Source organism: Elephantulus edwardii, unplaced genomic scaffold (assembly GCF_000299155.1).
Source record: "Elephantulus edwardii isolate Elephantulus edwardi_28Jun2011 unplaced genomic scaffold, EleEdw1.0 scaffold00189, whole genome shotgun sequence".
NCBI classification, from domain to species: Eukaryota; Metazoa; Chordata; class Mammalia; order Macroscelidea; family Macroscelididae; genus Elephantulus; species Elephantulus edwardii.
The window spans coordinates 154,342-167,351 of NW_006399939.1; the positions used below are offsets into that span (position 1 = coordinate 154,342).

The 13,010-nt window shown below is 43.7% G+C and overlaps 1 protein-coding gene across 1 annotated transcript in view; it reads right to left on the minus strand.

Annotated features, from left to right (window-relative positions):
- The window catches only part of PTPRJ (protein tyrosine phosphatase, receptor type, J), a 59,896-nt gene that overhangs the window by 27,395 nt on the left and 19,491 nt on the right, over window positions 1–13,010 (minus strand). The window contains exons 4-8 of the mRNA XM_006896759.1: window positions 12,065–12,286; window positions 9,590–9,808; window positions 5,998–6,267; window positions 1,131–1,391; window positions 588–842 (exon numbers count right to left, since the gene is read on the minus strand). Of these exons, the coding sequence (XP_006896821.1) occupies window positions 588–842; window positions 1,131–1,391; window positions 5,998–6,267; window positions 9,590–9,808; window positions 12,065–12,286 (1,227 nt within the window). The remainder of the gene's footprint in view (window positions 1–587; window positions 843–1,130; window positions 1,392–5,997; window positions 6,268–9,589; window positions 9,809–12,064; window positions 12,287–13,010) is intronic.

The following is a 13,010-nucleotide window of genomic DNA, read 5'->3' on the forward strand; positions in this document are numbered from 1 at the left end:
TAATTTTATTTTAATAATTTTAATGAGCATTTACAGAGATTCTGGATTTCCACTCATTGTTGCACTTTTCTCCCTGCTCAGCCCTCCCCCTGACTCCTTCCCCAGAAAGAATTTTTCTTTTACCAAAATCTATTTTTAACAAATAATTTCCAATCTATTTCTGATCAGACTAATGAATAAGAAAAATGTCTTGGACAGAAATAGCCCTCTTTTATCATCAGTTTAGGTCAAATATTAGCAAAACCTTTCCCTCACGGTACCTTGCAAAGCTCCCCAACCTGGCAGTGTCTTGAGTGCCAACATGGCAAGGTAAACCTCTGGTCTGCATTCTCAAAGAATTCCTGGAAGCGTTTTCATTGTCAAAGAAGCACTTTTTGCTTCTAAAATCTATGGCAGGACCACAGGGCTACCACACTGGTGCCCTAAGAAGATCCTTTGCCAAGTTCAGTGTTTTCGAAGCAAGCCATCTCAAATTCAGCCTGGAACAATCAGCCCCCATCTGACCACTTGTCCGACAGCATCCTTCCCACCCTCCTAACAAAGACCTGGGATAATATTCCCTTGAAAAGATGACCTAAGACACTCACGTGTGTATTCTGCAATGGAGCTGGAGTTCCCTTGGACACCATGCACTACTGGAGTGATTGTAATGTTATACAAGGTGCCTGGTGATAGCTGTTGGAGAGTGATCGCTTTCTCTCTGGTTGTTTTAGTAAAGCTGACCTTGGACTGTACGTGTACTTGGTAGGTGTACAGTGAAGCACTGTCTGTGCTCTTCCACTCCAAACGCATTTCGGTCATGGTGACACTCACCATGCGGATTTCAAACACCGCACTGAACTCTGGGAAAAGAAATGGAGAAGGGGAAAAAAAAATCTACCAAAGACTGTCATAGAAACCTAGCTTATTTCAAAGTGATTACCTCTGGTTGGTGGTTTCTATGTGATTTCCACCCCCTTTTCTTTTTTAAGTCTCTGTACATCCTAAAATCAACATATATTCTTACCATTAAAGACATTTCAAAGGGTTTTTCCCCCCTCTGGATAACTAAAAGGAAAACCTGGAATTAACCAATTCTACTGATTTTTAAAAGCATTACATTACGCTCAAAATTCCAACTAGTCACTTACTGGTTTGATGGTTAATGCTTTGAGATGGCCCCTCTGTCCCATTTGGTCCTTGTGGGAATATTTCAAAATTATACATTGTCCCAGGGGTTAAGCCACGGATAACAATACTGTGGTCGGAGGTGATGGTTTCATCCCCAGGTTCTCCGGATACAGCCTGCGTGGTCACAATCCGAAAGGATTCCGAATCATTGCTAGTCCACGCCAAGCCGATTTCCGTGGTGGTGACACTCGTCACGTGGAAGTCAGAGACCGGACCCGGAGCTGTGGGAAGAAGACATATAAATCAATCAAGGATCTATTTCTTTAGGAGACACCAAGCTTCTGTTAAGGAAAATGCTCTAATTTTGGCACAAGTAAAGGTAATGACAGCTTAACAGCACAAAGAGCACAAACTGTTCATGTCAAGACTATTGAAATGATAAAGGTTCTGTTACCTTTATCTGTCTCAACTTTGAAAAAAAAAACAACTCATAGGAAAGCACTCTTCTGTCAATATGCTGTACTCAGGTAATCTGGAGTTGCTGTGATGCTAAACCTTGTGTCCTCGGGGTGACAGATGCCATAACAGTTACCCATGGTAGACAGTGTTTGGTGTATCTCCCAGCTTAAGACAGGTTAGAAAGCAGGAATGGCACCCACTTTCTAAACAACATGCCTCTGGAACTTCTATAAACTTTGATAAATGACAACAGTTATAGAAAGGCTTCAGATCTTTTGTTCATTGGATCACTCAACTCAACAGCAAAGCAAAGGAGACACAAAACTTACTTTCTTAAAAAATAAAAATCATATTCTTCCAGAAGGCATGGGTGACTTAATTCCACACTGCACTGAATATGAAATTTAGGACACTTGAACTTTCTTTTGCATTGCTTCCTACAGCACAAGCCCAGAGACATCAGGATTCTGACCCTCAGCAGAGCACCTGACCACAGGAGGGCAGAGACTGACTGTTCACAGTCACCCTGGGAGACTGGTCAGGGCCCAGGCTCCAGAACTGAGGCTGGGCTGCTGCTGGCTGCCTGATCTTGAGGCGACTAAACCTCCCAAGGCTGCCTTTCAGGGAGATGTGCACAGGCTGCTGTGCATCCCCAAAATCCATTCTCTTGGCTTTTTTTGTCACACATCTCAGATTTGTACCTAAAGGTGAAGAAGGGTGTATGGGTACCGTGTTAGCTCTAGGACCTTTGATGGTTGTTACTGTTGTGTACCAGAGAGTTGGAAGCAACCCACAGCTGACCCTCCCATGGATTTTCAGAGGCAGTTAATCACACTGGAGGAGACTGCCCATCTTTCTCCCACAGAACAGTTGGCAGCCTTGAACTGGGTGCCTTTGGGATTGCAGCACAGCTTCTTGCCACTGGGCCACCAGAACCAGAAGGTGGAGAAACTATATTTCTCAGACTTCATGTCAGCGAAATAAAGCTACAAGGCTAAGTTCAGACAATCATATGTGAGCAGAACTATTGTTCCAAGGAGAAGCTGGTGGCCTCCAACGACTATGTGCCTTCAGGATTGCAGGACAGTTTCTTGCCACTAGGCCACTAAAGCTGGGGGCGAGGAGGCACCACTACATTTCCCAGACTTCATGTAAGCTAGTTATAGCTACAAGGCTAAATTGTATGTAAGAGAACTGCTTTCCCAAGATGGAAACACTTTCTTCTGCCCCTTCCTCCTCCTGTAACTGAAGTGAAGAAGCACTGATAAGCGTTCAGGCTGCCATTCTGGGCAGAACCTCACTGAGGGTAGGAAGACACTAAAGATGTGGTGAACATCTTGAGTCCTGGTAGCCTCTGTGAAGTTGTCCAAGGTGAGCATGACAATAAAATCAACCTCATCTTTCTTGCTTGTGTACTTTTTCTATGGAAGAGGCAAGAGAGCCAGAAATGACATTCATCAGATTTCCTTGAAGCTAGGAATCTAAAATGATTTGGATTCAGGCAACAAGATGCCTTCTTCAAGTGATGGAAGCGAGAGAAAAGGACAGAAACCTCACTTCTGCTGGCTGGTACAGTCACAAGGCAGCAAAGGGTCTTCCCCGCAACATCGTTCTAGGACCCAGTGGTTCACTCCACAGATGCAAAACTCAGCACAAGGCGTGAAGCAGGAGACATACACCTTCTGCTGGTGCTAATCGCGCGAGCCTAGTCTGACTCTAGAACCAGCACTGTGGTCGTTGCCTCTACCAACTTAGAATCACATCTGGGACACGTTCTCCTGGAGCCAAGAGCTTACAGCAGAGGCTTCCAGGATTAGGGCGGCTGAGGCGGGCCACGGCAGTAGCACAGGTCTAGGCATCATTTTTTGGAAGTTTGATCCCAAGTGTGCTCCCAAACTTTCCAAAGATTCCATCAACCTTCAATTCCTGGGATAAAAGAAATCCCTTTCACCTCATGGTTTCTGCTTCCTGCAGCTGAGCCCGGCTTAACATTCCACCATCTCCATTCTGCCTAGCACTAGGCTGCCTTTACATGGCAGAGAAGTATGCCATTGATATTCAGGGTGTTTGGAAAGAGCTGAACCTAATCCTAACTGACAGAGATTAAACAGTTAAAGTGGTTAAGAAGTGAACGTTTGTTTTCTCAAAGAGATAATCTAGAAGATGTTTAGAAGTGTGTTAAGACACAATCTAGGAAGAATCAGGCATCTGAGAGAAATATTCTTGCAGGCCAAAGCCTGGATCTTGAACCCGTCACTCTCGGACTAAGGTTCCTGCTTGGCCACTTGCTAGCTCTGTGGCCACGGGCAGATTGTTCAGCCATGCTGAGATGTCACTTTCTCATCTGTAAAAAGAGGAGTCATCTTATCTAAGCCTCACCACGAAAGCCTCTGCAATAACACAGGCAGAGCTCCAGGCCAGAGTTGACTGCAGGGATGATCTCCAACACTATTATCACACTACTGTGCAACTGGTATACCTACACCGTTCTGTTTCCTGGGCCTCCTCTGGAGCAGAAATCTTTCTATGTGCTGCCTATCAAATTTTTAAGGAACATCTCAGGAAAAAGAAAGAAAATAGTGTTCCTGATGATATTATAATATTAGCAACCAAAAGCCAAGGGGACATTGTAATTACGAGCCATTCCAATAATAATCAGGACCAACCATTCCCTCACAACCACAGATACTCATGAGAATATGTAAGCCAGTTACTTCACTCTTTATGTCTTGAGCCCCTCCCCCTCGTTTTAGATAGCCAATTTCTGATTTTACCATTCCTAGTAAATCAATACCCTGAGGAAGTAAGCATGTCTTTTTCTCTGAAAAATTCTAGTTGTTTAAGAAGGGAGAATGGCAGTCTCCCTTCGAAGAATAAACCAATCTAATCTCAATTTTTATCCAATATATCAAAAGCTAAAAGGCCCCTTGGGTTTTCCTATTGTGTAACTGGATACTGTATTAACATTTGTGATTGTTCTATAGTGTGTTGTGGGTCTTACACCAATCCAAACAGACTCCTCCTCCATTCTGTAGAACTCAGCACCACAGATCCTGTGCTAAACTTATCAATGAATAGTAATCTTACAATACATTTTAGTTATGGCTCCTCAGGAAGCACCCAATAATGAGCCACGAACTTATGGATTGCCTCTACAATATCCCTTATTCCATATCCCTTACAAAATAGTTCCTTCATCCTGCCCATCCCATCTATATATATCCCTTTTTTTTTTTTAATTTCCAGTTGGTCCTACATGATTTTTCCTCTCCAGGCAGACCCTGAGGTTAAGGGGAATAACTCTACCTGGCAGGGCTTGGTTTAGTACTCATATGGGTAATCTTAACTCCTACATTCTTCTGCTGAAAGCAGACACCAGGGAATTTCTGGAAAATTTTGTTCTTCCGTATCCCTCCATATTTCCACATATATCCAAATAGCCATCTCCTCAAGGGTTACATCCATTCTTCATATCCCAAGAATAACTTTTGCCTTAGGTAACTGATGGTAGCAATAGGGCTGCATTTACCACTGTGTTTATCTCATCCAGAGACCAAAGATTTCTCAGTCTCTTGTTTATTCCTTTTTCTCCAAAGCCATCTGTTACAGTGAGTTTAGACCCCTGCAATCAATCCCACTACGCTGACACCAAAAGTAATCACAAATGCTTCCAAAAATATCAGTACCAGATTAGCCATCAGACTGCAGGGGTCAAAAATGACACCATGTTTAATGTATCAAACCAGCCCATGATTCTAAAAGTAAACCATTTTCTCCAACTGCTCCTGACCTCAAACTTCCAGTTGGGGTTTCTTCAAGGCTCAGAAATCCGGACACTCCCAAGCAGCTCAAGCAGCAGTTGAGGGTGTGGCTATCCCAGGTGAGCCAAGGAAAATGGCCAGAGTTCCAGGGATAAGCTGCTTTTGTAGGAGTGCTGGGGCACAGACCACACCCCCAAGAAAACGAAGAGTGCTGACTGGGCCATGCCTCTCTAGCTGGGTGAAAGCATCAGAATCACCTTGAAGACAACAGCCGAGGGAAGCCAACATTTTCAGCAAGTCCTCCCACAGACAGATGTAGAGAGCCAGATTTCTTTATCTCCAATGAGCAATCTGTCCTAGGTCACATCACCTGGAATGGTTCTTAGAAACACAGCTGAGAGCTGAGGCCACCAAGTGGAGGAATGCTAATTTAATGTGAGCATTAAATGAGGTCGTGCAGGGAAGAATGTGACATGGAGCTTGGCGTGTGGCCAGCATCAATGACCATCAGTATGACCTCACACAGCCTGGAGGAAGAGTCCCTGTGGCCTTCTACACGAAACTATGCATTCCTTTCGTCAGAAAACAGGCATTATCTGTCTTTGCAACTGGCCTGTCCACTGCTGGCAGGCAGACAAGAAAACTTAGGGGGAAGGAGTGAACTCACTTGTATACACTTGGAGGGAGCCAGGTGTGCCTTCTGAACCCCCATCCTGCACAGGATACATGGTGATGTTATACAAGCTGCTAGACGTGAGGCCAGCAATGAGAACTTGGGTCTCATTGGCCGTAAGATTGAAGGACTGGGTCTCCCCGACAACTTGTATTTTGAAGGTGTAGATGGAGGTTGAAACACGATTCTTGATTTTCCAGGTCAGTTTCATGCTTGTGGCACTGATATTCACAACTTGGATGTCAAAAACCTGACAATTAGATTCTGTGAGGGCAGAAGAGAAGTTAAAAATTTAACAGAAGCTGTCACCAGGTATATAGTCACGCTTGGCAACTTATCCTTCCTCCTCTACGCCTTTTAGTTGTGAGTCCCGTCATCATCGCTCAGTGAAGAAACCCTGGCCAACGACAACTGATAGTTTAACTGATAGTTTCTGCGCATTGGGGTTTTTTGTTTTGTTTTGTTTTTACATTTTTTTTTCTTAATTTAAATGGAAGTTTACAGAGACTTAGGGTTTCCAGTCATTCACTGTTGCACTTTTCTCCCTCCCCGCCCCCCAATTCACTCTTCTCCTTAAAAAGAAAAACTCTTTCATTGTTATGCAATCCCTCACCCCAAATCCACTGCACTGTGAAGCCTTCACTCTGGACTTCTGTAATGACAAGAATACCCATGCGGGGGGGGGGAGATTGTATACCAAAGAAAGAATTTTTCTTTTACTTTCTGGAGAGAGGCAAACTGGAGGTGGGGAGGGCTGGGCAGGGGAAAAGTGCAACAATGAATGAATGAATGAATGGATGGAAATCCAAAATCTCTGTAAATGTTCAAAATTTTAAAAAAATATTCTCTATTGGAAAAAAAAATAATACCCATTCATATATCCCTTTTAAACAGTTCTCTCCCTCATCTGTTTCATTGCAATATACATCATTCCTCCCCTCATTCTCTGTCTTCCTTCAACTCTGATGTCAGTCCCATTTTACAGCAATGGCCCTATACAGTATTTGTCCTTTTGTGACTTAGATATTTCACTCAGCATTATGTCCTCCAGGGTCATCCATTTTGCATAATATTTCATGCGTTCCTTGTTTTTCAATGCTGCATAGTATTCTATTGTGTGAATATACCACAGCTTCTTATCCATTCGTTTGTTGAAGGGCACTTGGGTTGTTTCCAGCTCTTTGCTATTGCTAACAAAGCGGCAATAAACATGGGTGTGCATATATCTGCTTGGGTGGCAGTTATGGTTTCTTTAGGGTAAATTCTCAGTATTGGAATTGCTGGCTCAAATGTATTTCTATTTTCAAGTTTTTTGAGAAAGCACCATGAATAAGGGTTCTAGTTTCTCCACAACTTTGCCAGCATTTGATGTCTGCTGTTCTGTTAAATTTTGCTCTTCTTACTGGGGTGAGATGATATCTCATAGTTGTTTTGTGTGCGCTGGGTTTTAGAGAGATGGTGGACTCCTCACCAAACAATAGAATGGTCTCAACTCAAACCTTAACCTGGACACCAGGAGCAATACGCGGGAAAGCTCTGAACCTTATATACATCCAAGAACAAACCCTATACCCTACAGGACTATAGAATTTAGCATGAGAAAGGTCTAAGATCCAAGACTGGTTCTGCTTGAATAGCCAGGGAAATCATGTTAGCCTTGGTATTATCATCTGTAAGATCAGATATCAATCCCACCCTCAAAAGAAAAGACTATCAGAGTGGTGGCTCTTCTCCAATCACCCATCTGTCCTCCCAAGCTCTCTCTGTCCTCTCCCTTGTCTTCTCTGTTCCCTAGGAAGCTGACACTACACACCGCATCACCATGGTTGTCTGACCGAAGGTCTGTCACTGGGTCCTATTAGTGAGTGCTATGTCTAAGTCCGCTATGACTTGTGTTTACTGGGCTCAAGAAACACCATTTATTTCCAGCTCTTCAGCCTCCCCTTCAGGCCTTCCACCCTGACTCTCAGGATGTCCCTCACGGTGTCCTTAACCCTGTGCCTCCTCACTTTAAAATTATTGACCACAATCTATCTTCCCAGAGGATGAGATACTATAAGTTGTCCCCGGATCGTCATTCAAACCTTCTTGTCCTGTACAAGTAATCTAGCCTGCACTTTCTCAAAAAGTTGTAAACAGAAATACCATTTGACCCAGCCATTCCACTACTGGGAATATACCCTAAAGAAACCAGAGATGCCTTCCAAACAAGATATATGCACACCCATGTTTATTGCTGTGTTGTTCAAAATAGATGGAAGCAACCCAAGCACCCCATCAACAAATGAATGGATAGAAAAACTATGGTATATTCACACAATGGAACACTACACAGCACTGAAAAACAAGGAACTCAAATACTACTACACAACATGGGTAATACTGGAGGACATGATGCTGAGTGAAATATCTCAGTCACAAAAGGACAAATACTATATAACACCACTTACAAAACAGGAGTGACATGGGGTTTGGGGGGAAACAAAGAAAAGAGGGGATAAATAATAAACACTGCATTTGGGACAGATAAAGGAAATAACTCTTTAAAAAGGAATATATGATTAGGCGTTATTTATAGGACAACCGTCCAGAATAAGAGGTGTACAGCAAAGTGCCCTGGGGGTGGGGGAAGGGGGAGAAGGAGGAAATTATGCAACAATGAATGAATTTTTTAAGTGAAATATGGGGGGGGTTGTTAAGGAGGAAAATGTGCAACAATGAATGAATGAAAAATCCAACTTTTCTATAAACTTTTGTCAAAATCACAATTTAAAAAAAAACAAACAAGAAAGCTAGCATGGAAAAAAAAATATAAAGAAATCTAGCCAGGGTGATCAATACCTTGACCAAAGCAACTAATCCCCTGCCACCAGGCCAGCTGTGACTTACACAACCCTACAGGGAAGAGGACAAGGATCTAAAGGGTTTCCAAGACTGCACATCTTCATGGGAGCAGACGACCTCATCTTCCCACCAAGCGTATTAGTTAAACCCTTGGCTGCTGACCAAAAGGCTGGCAGTTTGAACCCGCCCAGTGACTCTGGTGGCAATTTGATCCCATTAAGATTACATCCCAGCAAGAAAAAAAAATTAATAATAAAAAAATAAATTTAAAAAAAAAAGATTACATGCTAGCAAGCTGTCATGGGGCAGGTCCATTCTGTCACCTTAAGGTCTCCATGCAGTGAAGGAGATTTGATGGTCCCCAATAGCAAAGGGAGCTCCAGTGGCCAAGCACTGACAAACCCAGTATCTAGAAGCTGTGAATATCATTCGAGCCCATCTCAGTGGCGGGTAGAGGCCTTTGAGATGCAGATATAAAAGACAGGCATGAAGTAGCACCCACTGCCCGCACAAAGAGTGGCTCAATGTGTTTTCCTGAGTTTAACTGAAAAAGTACCTGTGTTATGGAATTAATTAAAAGAAACAGAACAGCTCTGCTTTGGCTGAAAAGCTTTTTCCACAAAACAAGCTCAGACAACAAAATGCGCCATGGAGCAAAAAATAACACGGGAATGGAATCATAGGAAACTAAACCTAGTGCTAGAAAATTCTGGCAGAAGTCACTGAACAAAATTCGACATACTTGTCCTGAACTCTATGTCCTGGGCTTGTCCTTCAGTGCCATCTGCTGCCTGAGAGAAAACGGTGGCCTTGTACGGCATGCCAGGCTTCAATCCAACAAGCCGGACTTCCGTGGCCCGGGAGTCCTGGTGAGAAGAAGGGTCTGCAGGCCCAAGGCTGTATCCGTCCCCAGGGGCCGCAGGCGGCACCTCCCTTGGGCTTCTCTCTGGGTTGTTGGCTTCTGTGTCAAACACAAAAAGCAAAGGACATTAAATACACCACAGACACATCCTTCGCCCTGCCCCACACCAGACCATGCCCACAATCACTGCCCATAAATGGTGTTCCCTCTCTCCCCCAGGAGAGGGGCATCATCTTGGCGGGGCCCTGACATTTGACAGCTATTTGCTCCATACATATGCCCTCGAAGTTTGAACATTCACACCCCATGCACGCGCGCGCGCACACACACACACACACAACAAACAGCTGTTTTCTAATTGATTCCAACTCATGGCTGACGCCATGCATATCAGTGAAGAACAGAGTTCCTTGGGATTTTCACAAAAGCTAGTTTTGGGAAGATGGATTATAAAGGACTTTCTTCCAAGGCTCCCATGGGTGGACTTAAACCACCAACCTTTCAGTTAGCAGCCAAATGAATTAACAGTTCATCCTAAGCAGGAACTTCTCACCCTAGAGAGCAGCAAGATCTTCATTCTTGTCCACTACACAGGATTTCCCTTCTGGGACACTGTCTCCTCTCGTCCCTACCTTTCACATGCTTTCCAAGGTCAAGGACATAATTCAAATCTGGTTAATCAGAGCCTAAGTCAAGGACTCCCCCCCACCCCCCCCAAGACTAGACCTTTCAGTGATTGGAGGAGTGTGGGGTGTGAGATGAAAAAATGAAGGTGGGAGCATTTCTCCTAGAAGTACATGGAGAGAGCAATTCTGAGAACGAAGCTGAGAAGCGGAAAGAAGTCACCTTGTCTCTTCCCCTCAGGGCTCACTGAGCACAGCAGGGTGGCAGCACAAGCCATTAGTGGCTCCTTTAGTTGAAGCAATTTAAAATCTGGTTACCATCACTGGCTCTCAAGGGTCCTAACACCCACACTATAGCATTTTCCTTAAGTATAAAATGGGATGAAGACATGTCCTCTTCAACTCCCAGCGCTGAGTCACTGGGAGGGCTAGAAATCTGTACATCACTGTAACAAAAGCAACAGGAGTCATCTATCTACCAGATAAGCCTGCCCAGCACTCGTTTTCTCGGTGAGGTGCTAAGTTACTCCAGTCATCCGCTTGAGTTCACGCACCTCTCCTCCATTCAACTGAGGAGCAAAAATACTAAGGGATCGGTCTAAACTCCAGATCGCAAAAGGTCTCCAGCTGTATTTCTATTCTGACCTCGTTTTTCCTTCCTTCTTCAATTCAAGAAAGAGAAGACATTAAAATGCAGAGGGAGGGCCCTCTATAGATTCCGTGACACTGTATAAATATTAAAGTGCTATTTTTCAAGTCACTGAAAGTCAACTCCAGCATGGGAGACATAAAAAGGAGTACCTCAGCACTACCAAGGAAGAAAGAGCAGGAATGAATAATATACTTTAGGCCCAGAGTCCCTGCACGGTGTACCTCCTAGACCCAGAAAGGGTTTTTAACACGTTGCCACACACTTTTAAATTGACAACTGTGCTTAGAAACACATTTTTTTTTCCTGTATTACTGAATAATTAACAAATAAATACATTAGTACACTTCATACGAATGATGTTCCTTTTTTTATTAATTAAAATATGCAGGACAGCTATAGCCGTCATTTGCGGCAACTTAAACACCAGAGAGATTGGAAAAACAGCAGCAAAAGAACAGAAAGGAAAACCAGAAAATGTAAAAGCTGATAGAGTAGGCTTCTCAGTTCCCACAGCAAGGCTGTTACAACAGGATCCCTCCAGGCATTTGGTGGAGCGAGATCATTGAACAATGGGTTACCAGAGGAGGAGGGCACCTCAGGGCACTTATTGATGGTGCTAAAGGGCCTTGTAACACATGCCCAAATAGGGCAGAAGCTAGACCGTCCTAGGAGGGAAGTCCATGGGGCCAAAGCAAGGCCTTCCTGTAAGCTTGGGAAAGATGCTGTCCAGACCAAAACCCTGAGTCATTCTGAACCTGTGACATCCCATAAAAACCCAATAATCCTGAATGTGGTCTGTGAGGTCTATGTGGCCATTACAAGGAATGCTCAAACCCAGCAGAGATGTAGAGAATGCCATGGGAAGAAGGGCTGATGTCAACACTGGTAAAAGGTTGGAGACAGGAATTACGTCACACTACTGTTTCTTAAGAATCAGCCTTCGGCTGCTGATACTCATAAGGATTCTGTCCTTCCTGTTATGAAGTCAGACGAGGAGACATGGCACTCTTAGCACATTTTTATGGACAACATCTTTTTTTATTTTTTATTTTTAAACAGAAGTAAACTTTTGTTACTCACCTTCTGGATTTTCCTGTCTTTTACTTGACTCTGGAGAAGAGAGGGAGACGTTCTGTCGAGTCCCTGGCTTCAGATTTGAGATATTGACCACCATCTCCTTTTGGCCTCCAACGCTTTCAAGCTGCATCCTGCAGTTATCAGTGCCATTGTCACTGATCCAAGTAAGAGTAACGTCCGTCACTCCCACGACGGTGACGCGGAGACCAGAGACTGGAGGAGGTTCTATTAGGCAAAAACACACAGGGTGTTAATGAAGCAAGATGTAGTCACCTTTCATAAATAGCCGCTTGGGATTGTAAAATGGTACAACCACTCTGGAAGGTAGTTTGGTGTTTCCTCAGAAAGCTGAACATGGAAATTCCATATGACCCAGCTTCCACTGCTTGGAATATACTCCGAGAAAATGAAAACTGAGGCACAGGAGACTTGTACACCAATGTTCACAGCAGCATTCGTCACCATTGCTAGAACATGGAAACAGCCCAAATGTCCAACCACAATCAAATGGACTAAGAAAGTATGGGACAGTCACACAATGGAATACTACACAGCACGCACGCAGGAACAATGATTTTCTAAATCACTACCTAACCTGGGAGGGACTGGAGAGCATTATGTTGAATGAACTTGGTCTCATAAGGACAAATACTGTGTAAAACCATTACTGTAGAAATAGATTACTAGTAAAACGTGTATGAGGATCTAAGGGGGGAATATGGGCAGGGAGGTAATCACAGGGTCGCACAATTTGACGGGTGGAGACAGGAGCGGGTTAAGGAAGTGGGAAAGATCTGGTGTGAAAAACAACGTATATGAACTTTGTAAGTAAACCAGTATAAAATTTTAAAAATAAATATCCACTCAGCTCAGTGGTGTTCCCTTAAAAATTCCAAGTTTCTCTCAGAGTACACTGTTATTTATATACTTTCGGGTGAGCTAACTCTAT